This window comes from Felis catus, chromosome A2 (genome assembly GCF_018350175.1).
Source record: "Felis catus isolate Fca126 chromosome A2, F.catus_Fca126_mat1.0, whole genome shotgun sequence".
NCBI classification, from domain to species: domain Eukaryota; kingdom Metazoa; phylum Chordata; class Mammalia; order Carnivora; family Felidae; genus Felis; species Felis catus.
In genome coordinates, this window is record NC_058369.1 from 32,884,680 (window position 1) to 32,897,291 (window position 12,612).

Here is a 12,612-nt window from a genome sequence, read left to right on the forward strand (position 1 = left end):
CTCATTGGGACAGAGCAGACAGCCCCAAGTGCTAATACTTGTTCTCTGAATCCCAATTCCAGATGATTCCTTAACATCCAGCTAACACATGCAAAGAGCTTAGACAGGTACCTACCCATGGGAAGGATTTAATAAATACGACCTGTTATTATCAGTACAAAAGATATCCATCCCCCATGAAGTTTCCTTCAATTCCATGGTTTTTCCTTCCACTCACAGGGTAACAATAAGACAAGGGGTAAAATAAAGCCTATCGAACATCCCCTTTGGAGGGTAAAATAATCAAAGCCTCTAGAGTGTCACCAACACACGTTTTGTGAGGATAAAAATGTGAAGATAAAAATGTTCGGTCACTACACATGTGGCTGAGCTCTTGAAATGTGGCCACCTGGACTGAAGAACTGAATGTGACACTGTATTTACTTTTAATTAAACAGCCACATGTGGCTAGTAACTACAGAACTGGATGCTGAAGAATACGCTTAACTGGACCCCTATGATTCAGTGACATGGTTTTCCAGTATCTTGGCCTAGGGACATGCCCATCAATGCATCTCCTTGTGATCTAAAGCAACCTGTGACAGAGAGCTTTGTAGGCAAACAGACCTGGGTTGGGCCTCAGGCCCGGTCGCCTTTTTGCTGTGTGGTTTTGAGCTGGTCAATTTCCCACTGCCTGTCGTCTTACCTGTAATAATACAGTGTTCAAGGCAACAAAAAGAAATAAAAGGCATCCAAATCAGTAATGAAGAAGTAAAACTTTCACTATTTGCTGATAACATTATGCTATATATACAAAATCCAAAAGACTCCATGTAAAAACAGCTAGAACTGACAAATGAATTCAGTAAAGTTATAGGATACAAAACCAATCAACAAAAATCTGCTGCATTTCTATGCACTAATAATGAGGCGGCAGAAAGAGAAATTAATAATGTCATTTACAATAGGACCAAAAATAGTAAGATTCCCAGGAATAAACCTAACAAAGAGGCAAAAGACTCGAACTCTGAAAACTTATAAAACAATGATGAAAGAAATCAAAGATGACACAAAGACATGGAAAGATATTCCATGTTCATGGATTAGGAGAACAAATAGTGTGAAAATATCTACACTATCCAGAGCAATTTACATGTTTATTGTAATCCCTATCAAAATACCAACAGCATTTTTCACAAAACTAGAACAATTCTAAAACTTGTATGGAACCACAGAAGACCCCAAATAGTCAAAGCAATACTGAAGAACATAAGTAAGGCTGGAGGCACCACAATTCTGGAATTCAAGCCAAATTGCAAAGTTACAGTGATTAAGACAGTATGGCAATGGCACAAAACAGACATATAAATCAAAGGAACGGAATAGAAAACCTAGAAATGAACCTACCACCAGGTGGTCAAGTAATCTTTGACAAAGCAGGAAGGAATATCCAGTGGGGAAAAGACAGTCTCTTCAACAAATTGTGTTGGGAAGACTGGACAGCATCATGCAAAAGAATGAAACTAGACCACTTTCTCACACCATACACAAAAATAAATTGAAAGTAGATGAAAGACCTAAGTGTGAGACCTGCAACCATAAAAAAATCCTATAAAAGAGCATAGGCAGTAACTTCTTTGACATCAGCCATAGCAAGTTTTTTTCTAGACATGTCTCCTGAGGCAACGGAATCAAAAACAAAAACTACTGGGACTACATCAAAATAAAAAGCTTCTGTAAAGCAAAGGAAATAATCAAAAAAACTAAGAGGCAAGCTAGAGAATGGAAAAGATATCTGCAAACGACATATGTGATAAAGGGTTAGTATCCAAAATCCATAAATAACTTATAAACTCGACACTCAAGAAACAAATAATCAAATTAAAAATGGGCAGAAGACATGAACAGGCATTTCACCAAAGAAGACGTACAGATAGCTAACATACACGTGAAAAGATCTTTAACATCATTCATCATCAAGGAAATGCAAATTAAAACTACAAAGAGATATCATCTCACACCTGTCAGAATGGCTAAAATCAACAACACACAAAAAAAACAAGTGTTGACAAAGATGTGGAAAAAAAGGAACCCTCTTACACCATTGGTAGGAAAACAAACTGGTGCAGCCACCATCAAACACAGTATGGAGATTCCTCAAAAAGGCAAAAATTGATCTACCTTTTAATACAACAATCACACTACTGAGTATTTACCCAAAGAATATAAAAACACTAATTCAAAGGAATATAGGGACCCATATGTTTATAGCAGCAATATTTACAATAGGCAAGATATTTACAATAGGCAAGGGTCCACTGATTGATGAATGGATAAAGAAGTGATACACACACACACACACAGGAATATTATTCAGTCACAAAAAAGAATGAAATCTTGCCATTTGCAATGATGTGAATGGAACTAAAGAGTATAATGCTAAGCGAGACAATAGAGTCAGAGAAAGACAAATACCATATGATTTCACTCAAAGGTAGAATTTAAGATGAACAAAGGGAAAAAGAAAGAAAAGAAACACAAATTAAGAGACACTTAATTAGAGAGAACAAACTGATGTTTGATGGGGGCACAGGTGAAATGGGTGATGGGAATTATTATACATCTAAAACTAATATAACACTATATATTAACTGGAATTAAAATAAAAAACTTTAAAGATTCTTATAAAATTATGCGTTGCCTGTGTGGCTTAGTCATTAAGTGTCTGACCTCAGCTCAGGTCATGATCTTGTGGTTTGTGGGTTCGAGCCTCCCATCGGGATCTGTGCTGACAGCTTACAGCCTGGAGCCTGCTTCGGATTCTGTGTCTCCTTTTCTCTCTGCCCCTCCCCTGCTTGTACTCTGTCTCTCTCTCTCTCTCTCTCTCTCTCTCTCTCTCTCAAAAATAAATAAACATTAAAAGTTTTTTTTAAAAATTCTTTAAAATTAAAAAAATACAGTGCTCACCTCAGAGAGTTCTCTTGAGGATTAGTGTTTACAAAACCAAAGGGCCTGATGTTAATTCACACTTTTCACTTAACATATATCACTTTCTGAACACCCACAATGTGCCAGGCATGATCTCAGCTGGCAGGGATGAAGTAGTGACCAAATCCAAGTCCCTGCTCTCATGGAGGTCATAAGTAAGTGTGAGTTCCGTGAGGGAGAAGCACCGAGCAGAAAAGTGGTGCTGGGGGTGTGCTGTAATTTTCCATGGGGAGGTCAGAGCAGGCTTCTTGGAGGAAAGAACCTCAGAGTAGAAGCCTGAAGGACGTGAGTGAGAGAGCCCTGTGGCTCCCTTGGAGAAGAAACAGTCAGACAGAGGGATGGGTAAGGGCTACAGCTTTGGCACAGGACCTTGGAGCTGAACCTGGATGATGAGAAGTCATTTTGACAAGAGGAGTGACGTGATTCAGTTGCCTTTACATTTCTCTAGTAGGAGCACAGGCCGTAGGAAGCCCTGGGATGGGCTGCAAGGCCTCTGCAAGGCCAGGTGCCGTATGATGGATGGCAGAGGCCAGGGAAGAAGCAGGAGGGAGATGGAGCTGGGCATCCTGGGAGGGATGAGAATGACCGAATTTGCTGATGTGAACACACAGAACTCCAGCACTATTAGGATATCACTCTGCAACCAGCCCAAATTCCTCTTTTGGAGGTCCTGCAGCTCAATGTGAGAGATTCTGGCAGTCAAACACTGAAGCGGTGCAATTTGCAATTCATTCTCGGGCCCAGGACCAGAGGGCAAAGAGAAGAGAGACACCTGATCACCCGGGTTTAACTCCGGTGCACAGCTCACTGCAGTTCTAATCATGATGGTTGTGCATCGCTTCAGAAGGAAAAAAAACACACACACAATGTTGATGATGTGCTTAGATGATGAGACTAGATAATGCTTTTCCTAAATGGATCAATGATTTAACGAACTAAATATCATCTGTAAATTTTGATGAAAATTAAGTGGCATCAATTTGCCCATGGACTTCACACCTTATTCATTACTTTATACATAAGATATTCCCCTCAATACTTATGGTATTGAAGTTACGCATCTATAAGCCAAGATGCTGCTTAGCCTAGTGGTTAAGAGCCCAGTCTTTAGGACCAAAACTTCTAGGTTTAAATCCTGGCTTTGCCATTAACCAGCTGTGTGATTCTTGGTAAATCCCTGTCCTGAGCCTCAGCATCTTCTTCTTTTAAATGGAGCCAAGATTTTACTTAACTCATGGAGCTCTTTTAAATTATGCTATATAAAATGTTTAGAGCCAACTATGCCTGGCACACGTTGGAAATATTTACTGTTTTATTACAAGTCATTTAAGCAAGGAGGAGTCTTATACATACTTTTCCAACCAAACCAGAAATTTCCCCTTTGCTTTACAGGAAGCAAATTTAGCTGTGGAGTTTCAACACTGAAAACAAAAGTAATTTTTTCATTTTTTTTTTCCTAGTGTAGGCGTTAACAATCCGTGCCTTCATTTCCCAGAGAACCCTAACTCAGAATCACAATGCAAAGTGATGGCAGTACCAGGGTAGTCGCAGCAATGGGGTGCACGAGGTTTTATTCACGGGTCTATCTATGAACTGCCTGTACCATGGTAACAGGGCGGGCACACGTAAGTGCTCAATCAGTGAGAGCAGGAACATGATCGGTACCATGCGATTATGAGGCTGTAGGAGATGGACCTTCGGGAAGACCAAACAATCTGTTGCTTATAGACTTTAGAAGAAGAATATTATTCGGAAATGAAAGTATCTGTGGGGCACGTGGGTGGCTCAGTCGGTGAAGTGTCTGATTCTTGGTTTCGGCTCAGGTCATGATCTCAGGGTTTGTGAGTTCAGCCCCATGTCGGGCTTCATGTTAACAGTATGGAGCCTGCTTGGGATATTCTTTTTCTCTCTGTCTGACCCTCTCCTGCTCATGATCTCTCTCTCTCAAAATAAATAAACTTTATTAAAACAACAACAAAAAAAGAAATGAAGGTAACTGTTTTGTGTTATAACCTGATTTTCCTCCAAGTTAAATGTCAGAGAATTAAAACTGGGCCCAGGGGCACCTGGGTGGCTCAGTCGGTTGAGCATCTGACTTCACCTCAGGTCGTGATATCATAGTTTCTGAGTTCGAGCCCCGCATCAAGCTCACTGCTTTCAGAACAGAGCTTCTGCTTCAGATCCTCTGTCCCATTCTCTCTGCCCCTCCCCTGCTTACACTCTCCCCCAAATAAATAAATATTAAAAAAAAAACATGGAAAGGTCCATGGTTGCAGTTCTGGTTGTACATGAGAATTGCCTGTGGAACTTCTACAAAAATACAAGATGCCTAGAGGTCATGCACTGTGATTAATATACTGTATGTCTGGGTAGGGCCTTTTTTTTTTTTTAGTGTTTGTTTGTTTATTTATTTATGAGAGAGAGAGAGAGAGCGCGCGCATGCGGGTGAGGGGTAGAGGGAGAGGAGGACAGAGGATCCGAAGTGAGTTCTGCGTGGACAACAGACAACCCGATGTGGGGCTCGAACTCATGAACCATGAGATCAGGACCTGAGCCAAAGTCAGATGCTTAAACCACTCAGCCACCCAGGTGCCCCCACACCCTGTTTAAAAAAAAAAAACCAAAAAAACAGCACTACCCAGTTGCTTCTGATACTAGGTAACATCAGTAAAACACCACTGATTTACTGTGATTACTTGTGTGCCAGCAAGCAATGAGCACACATGGTATCTTATTTTATCTTTATCAAGCACATGCACATGCAAAATAAGTCTCATTATTCCCATTTTCTCAGATGATTTGTGTAAGGTCACAAAGCATATAGAGGTGGGAGCTGGGCTTTAAACCTGCATCATCTGGCTGTAGAATCTTGGGATCTTTCCTCTATGTATGTAACAAACAGCTTGTGAAAAGCAAGAATATAGGAATTACCAGTTAGGCATTCATGATTCGAAATCAGCCTCCTTTGGAAGACCAGGCTCCCCCAGGTAGAAGTAAATGCCCTGAGGCTATGAGCAGGAACCTCTCCGTAACTCTTGAAGATAATTTCAGAACCTGCTGCTAAAGCAACAACTGCCTAACAAAAATTCCCAGACTCTGGCCAAAGCTGTTCTTGGTAAGACAACAGCCTCTGATTAGCTTTTAGCTGAGCAAGGAGGTGTCTCTGCTGTGGCCGACATCCCTTTCTGTGACTGGAGGAACACTTCTGGGTTAGCTGAAATTCAGCTACGGAAGATCACCGAACCAGCCAGGTGGCCTAAAAAAGGTGACTCCCTCACAATGGGGTCTTTCTTTGACTTACTTGATTCTGACTGCTATGGGTCTTGGGGACCATGATTGTGAAATACATTCCAGACATTGCTAATTACACTGTCTATAATAATCATAATAGTCTCCCTGGTGAATTATATTCTCTCAAAAGCTTTAAATGCACGTTTGCAGCTGCTCACCAGCAAGCCCATGATCCCCCAAGAACAGAACGCCAGAAGACAAACAAAGAGAATGACCAACTTAAAAAATGTGAACCTGGGGGCACCTGGTGGCTCAGTTGGTTAAGCGTCCAACTCTTGATTTTGGCTCAGGTCATGATCTCACACTTCTGGAGATGGATCCCCGCGTTAAGCTCTGCATGGACAGTGTGGAGCCTGGTTGGGATTCTCTCCCTCCATCTCGCTGCCCCTTCCCTGCACCCGCCTCTCAAAAAAAATAAATAAACATTTTTTTAAAATTGTGAATCTGGAGTTGTGAGCTGTGAATACCACACAGAGATTTAGCAAAAAGATGTCATGACCTGTGAGTACCATCACAGAAGATTAACAAAATCTGAGAACTCTAGAGCAGCAGCTAGGAGTAGTGGTAATTCCTTAAAACTTTAGTCGCATCTCTCAGGCTGAGAGTCTGATCAAAAGTGGGGAATTGTTAAAAAAAATGACACGATAGGCCCCAAATTGAGTCACTTATGCTGAGCCCTGGATCACCAAACTGAGACTTAATATTGACTTACAGTTTCAGCCTCTCCCAGGAATAAAATCTTACACCATGCCATTTGGAATTACCTGGTTAGCATTGGTGAGGTCACCTGCCTGGTAGAGGCTGGCCTTCCCCTAAGGGAAGGTGATCCTACCACAACCGATCTGCTTTGTGCTAGTTTAACACCGCATCCTACTCTTTTCTGCGTGTAAAAGCCTTCTACCCTGTAGAGCTTCCCAGAGCTCCTTTCTTTTGCTCGATGGGGTGCTCTCAGGAATCATTGAGAAAAGCCAGTTCCGATCTTTAAAATTTACTCAGTTGAATTTTGGCTTTTAACACATCAAGGACATCATTTTGTGCATTAAGGTAGTAGGCCAAAAAGGGTCACTTGGAAGAGGACTGGTTCAAAACATCCATTTTGTTGAACTGAGCGCTGAGTCTCAGGGCAGGAGCGGTAACGTGGTCAGAGGTGTAGAGAATTAAGAGGGCGGGTGGAAGCAGAGAGGGGCTCCTGACGCCCAGGTCAGCTGTCCGTTCGATACACGCTTTCTCTCAAAAGCAAGACACACATTCTCCACTTTCATAAAGTATTGCCAAATCTCATGAACCAGAGTATTCCGACTCAAACCAATATTACATCTTAAAGAATGTCCCACTTGCTAACCGGTGTGAATTAGCCAAATATACAAAATACACAAAGGTGCACAGGTAGCCATGTGACATACAATACCCTTTTTTTAAAAAAGCAAAAAAAAAAAAAAGAAAAAGAAAAAAGAAAGAAAGAAAAGAAAGGAAAAGAAAAGAAAAGAAAAGAAACCAAAAACCAACTTTTACAAGACAAATGATCTCTTGTAAATTAAAAAACCCACTAAGGGCACCTAGGTGGCTCAGATGGTTAAGCCTACAACTCTTGGTTTCAGTTCAGGTCATGATCTCATGGTTCATGAGTTCGAGCCCCACCGGTGACCTCTGTGCTGACAGCATGGAGCCTGCTTGGGATTCTCTCTCTCTCTCCCCTTCTCTCCCGTCCCCTGTGCATGTGCGCACACACACACACACACACTCTCTCTCTCTCTCTCTCTCTCTAAATAAATAAATAAATAAACTTAAAAAAAAAAAAACCACTACTTTTTTTCAAAGTAGGCTCCACTCCCAACATGGGGCTGGAACTCAGGGCCCTGAGATCGAGTCAGATCCTCTACCAAGTGAGCCAACCAAGTGCCCCAAAACCCACGATATTCTTAAAAAAAAAAAAACCCAGCAATCTCCTTCTAGCATAATTTTCCACACACCTAAAAAAAGTCTCTAGATTCACACTGGTGTCAGGCAACAGGCTATCTGAATGCAAATACTACATAAAGGTAAGATAAGTAAAGAGCATTCTCCTGACTGCACAGCAGAGGGCGAAGGAGGAAGGTAAGTGCCTTAGGAAGATGGGGAGCCAGGCCTAGAAAGAAGGCTGTGCCCATGAAGAGTGTGACTGATGGACCAGGAGACAAGGACCTATTTACAGAGAAGATACTTATAAACAAATCGGTAAGGGTCCCAGCTGCCAGGGCATGTGGATGAACACCCCCAGCAATTCCACGCCAGATCCAGGAAACTGTCCAGTCCCAGAAATTCACAAATGACATTCCAACCTCTGCTTGATTTCCAGCTTAGGGTGGAGGAGGGAAGACAAAAAAAATACCAAAATCAAAAGGTACCCAATCTTGACAAGAAGAGACCTCAAAAATGAGCTCAGGAGATTAAGAATGAAAACAAATACAAATGTAGCTACTTCTGTCCCAAAGTAGAAAAGGCCAGTTGTTTAAAGCACAGAAAGCCTCACCCTCAAGATTTCAATTCCTAAGACTCACAAGAATCATGAGTTTATCAATCGGCTTTACTAGGAGTTTGGCAGAAATGAGACTCATTAGAAAGAATCAGGGAAGTGGCCATTAACTTTCTCATTTAACCTAGAAGCTGCCTTTGTGGCTTCACCAAACCTTCTCGTTGACACCCTCACCATACAGGAGTGATGACTAAAATGTTGGCCCCTGTTCAAATAACTAACGTATGGCAGAAACAAATATATTTATATGCTTTCTAGAAAGATTAATAGTAGCTAGTGCTAGCCTGCCAAATGCAGATGTACAAACTTTCTATCCAAAACATAAATCAAACACAAGGCATATGGTGTATTTTAAAGACTGCTGATGTGAGACTGATTTTAAATTACTCAGATTCCGGAATAAACTATGGAGATGTTCACTAATGTGGCAATATATTCTGGATCTTTCCACATTAATTTAAGTTTATATGATGTAATGGCATTAACAAAAAGAAGGTCTTAGAAATTAAGAAGAGAAAATGCAAGCATATGTGAAATCCAGGGGTAGGTTTCTATCATCACTTGTTTGCTAGTTTGGGCATATTCATTACAGTATGGTTCCGGTGAATGTAGTAAGTTAGAGGGTGTAATGAGGCACTATTTTTTGGTTTCCTTCAAGTGAATCTAATAAAAAAGAAAAACTGAACACACTGAAAAATGGCACGAAGGAGCAAATAAATTAGGCAGGAGAGCAGGGTGGTTTGTGGCCATCAAATGAGCAGTGGCTAAGTCAAAAATGGCCCAGATGGACCAAGAACTATTTAAGTTTTCAAGCTGCTGGCCACAAAAATCAGCAATTTTGGAAAAAGCCATGTTATTCGGAGTTAAGCAGGGCAGAGTGTTGAACTGGAAACCCCAGATTTGAGGTGAACCCCTCAGTCATAGTAGAGCATGGCACCTGCCTACCTTTCAGGGACATGGTACAAGTGAGATGAGAGGCAGGGGCCAATATTAAAAGTGCTTTGTAAATTGCCAGCTTATCCACAAGTGTCAGGTACCATCATCAACACCATCACCACCACCACCACCACCAACCATCAACCATCACCACCATCACCACCATCACCACCATCACTACCATCACCACCAATATCACCAGCACCACCATCATGATGATTCTTAATCTCGAGTCACTTTCTCCTACATCTCGGTCACTGTTGAGAAAACTGATCTGTGCAGTCAAGTGATCAAGGTACAAGAAGAGACTTCAAAAGGATGTTGCTGGAGATAACTGGTTAAAAGTTAAATCTGCACAATGGCTATTATAGCTGTTTAAGACGTGTTAGCTGAGCATTTCAGTTCACACAATTGCTCTGAATTTTGGATTTCTTTCCAGTGACCCCAGTCATTCTGACCACAGAACATACAACATCATGAGATGAGAACACAGTCGCCGTGACACAAAGGAGTTCCTCTGCTTCAATGGAACCAAAAGGAAATAAATGTCTAGCTCCTGATCTCTTTTCAGACAATCAAAATATGCTGTACATCAAACAGGTCATGTTGGCAAAGATTGAAGGAACAACCATTCTCAGGCCCACTGTGTGAAGTGATCAATCAACACTAGCCACATACGCATACCCAGGGACAATACATTTCAGCCATGTAAAAAATACTTCTCAGTGCGAGTTCCTGAGAGTTCTGGTGGGGCAGGATTAAGGGGTGCAGGCAGGGGAGAGGAAATCCAGGTCTCAAGATTTAGAGTACCCTACTTCTCTGAGATCCTACCACTTCATGAAGATGTGGGTATGTTGAGGTATGTTTTTCATTATGATCCTGGAGCTATTATTCCTGTCAAGTGTAAGTAATCACATACCCATTCACTCATTCACTGTTTTTTTCATTTATGAAAGCATACAACTGTCAACATGCAGACATGGGTCCTGCTTTATGGGTCTTATATTCTAGTGAAAAAGAGAGCAACAAAGAAAAATTAAATGCATAAACAAAACAATGACTTGTGCCATAATAATAATGATGTAATAAAGGCTAGGAAGAAATGGGACGCTGCAGTGAAGATTACAAGGAACTGAGAAGCTACTTTAAAAAAGTAACCTGAGAAACATTCGTCTAGGAGGAGACTTGAGTGAGACTGAGCTGGCCAAGTGAATAGCTGGGGCAAGAGCTTTCCAAGCAGTGGGAACAGGAAGTGCAAAGGCCCTGAGACAGCAAAGGCTTGTAGTACTAGAGCCTCTTCCGAAAAGAAGCCAGGTGGCTAGACTATAGTGACAAGGGGAGAGGAGTGTGAAATGAGGTTGGAACAGTGAGCACAGTGAGCAAGAGCCACGTTTTGCATGCGGGCTGTGCAGGCCAGGTTCAGGACACTTGAAGGATAGAGATTCTAAAATATTAAAGTTTTTTTAAAAGCACAATGCAAGTTACATTTAAAGGTATCATTTTGGCTACAGAGGTATAACATAATATATACACACAACCTTCATTCTATAGAGGCTACCATTTGGAAAAAACAGAAGGCAATTTGAATACGTTTCCAAATGGGTAAATAAAAGTGATCTTAAAGACTAGACATTTAAAAAGCCCCCAAAGCCACCTGGAGACTAGTAAGTGAAACAATGGATTCTGGGTTAAGAGAAAAAAAAATCATATAACAAAAGAAACCTACATACCTCCTCGTTGCACCAACAGTGTGACTTCACTTCCCTTTGGACATTCAATCAGCATATCCACAACTTGATTATGGGTCAGAGCCTGCACGTTCTTCTTATTAACTTCCACTATAAGATCCCCTTCTTTCAGGCCGCGGCACCTTGGACTGTCCACGATCTGTTTCACTCTTTGGCCACCGCCACCAGGACTGTCCGCGATAGTAAAACCAAAGCCCATTGGGCCTTTGACTATATGAACAGTTATGAGCTCTGGCTGAGTGGCTATGGAGGAAGCCAAAGAGACAGTGTCATTGGGGTAACCATGGGAACCGTTTGAAGCCACATCAGCAGGGCTGCTTGGCCTGGCATCCTTCATGCCATTGACTTTGCCTGTTTTACTGCTGTGACTGGCCGGCGAATCATAGGTCTCTTGCCCATTCACAATAATTGGTTCTTTATCCAAAATGGCTACCGAAGTCACTAAACTTGTATTGGGGTCATCTGGGTCAAAAGGCAACGGGTAACCTCGGCAGAGTTCAAGGTCCACGCTGGCACCGATGGGAATGGACTGGAAGATTTTCACAACTTGCGCGTGTGTGTGTCCCAAAACACAGGTGTCATTCACGCTGACAATGACATCTCCTGCAAAAGGTAAGAGTTTGGGGGTTAAAAAGAAAGTAGCCAAACCAAGTTTTATCAACATTATACTATGAAATTCTACCAAAAGGAAGCTGAACGGAAACTGGAGGTTTGGGGGTGGTATCATAGGGCACAAAGGGAATGCTTCTATTACTTATTGTAACTGCTAACAAGGCATTCTTTTAGCATCTCCTGTCTGCCCTGCTAATGAGAATATAATGATCATTGAAAGAACAGTGGGATTTCTTCTAAAAAAAATTCTCATTGCAGAAATCCAAGTTTAGACTTCTTCTATTCATACAGATCTAAATTTTTAGTAAATTACCACCTTACTGTATTTAATAGCACCCTAACAGTACCCCAAAGTTAGAATGGCTTCAAAGGTTTGCATCTATACCAGGGAATGCATTTATGTAGTGGAGGAATCTTGCTTACTTACAGTGTTTAAAAAAACATTTACTGGGGCCGCTTGGGTGGCTCAGTCAGTTAAGCATCTCTTGGTTTCAGTTCAGGTCATGATCTCATGGTCCAAGGGATCAAGCCCCGTATCAGGCTCTG

The 12,612-nt window shown here is 41.6% G+C and overlaps 1 protein-coding gene across 18 annotated transcripts in view; it reads right to left on the reverse strand.

Annotated features, from left to right (window-relative positions):
* The window catches only part of MAGI1 (membrane associated guanylate kinase, WW and PDZ domain containing 1), a 638,028-nt gene that overhangs the window by 63,665 nt on the left and 561,751 nt on the right, over positions 1–12,612 (reverse strand). For all 18 annotated transcript variants that reach the window (XM_023249926.2, XM_023249923.2, XM_023249922.2 and 15 more), the window contains one exon: positions 11,437–12,057. In XM_023249926.2, coding sequence (XP_023105694.1) covers positions 11,437–12,057 — 621 coding nt within the window. The remainder of the gene's footprint in view (positions 1–11,436; positions 12,058–12,612) is intronic.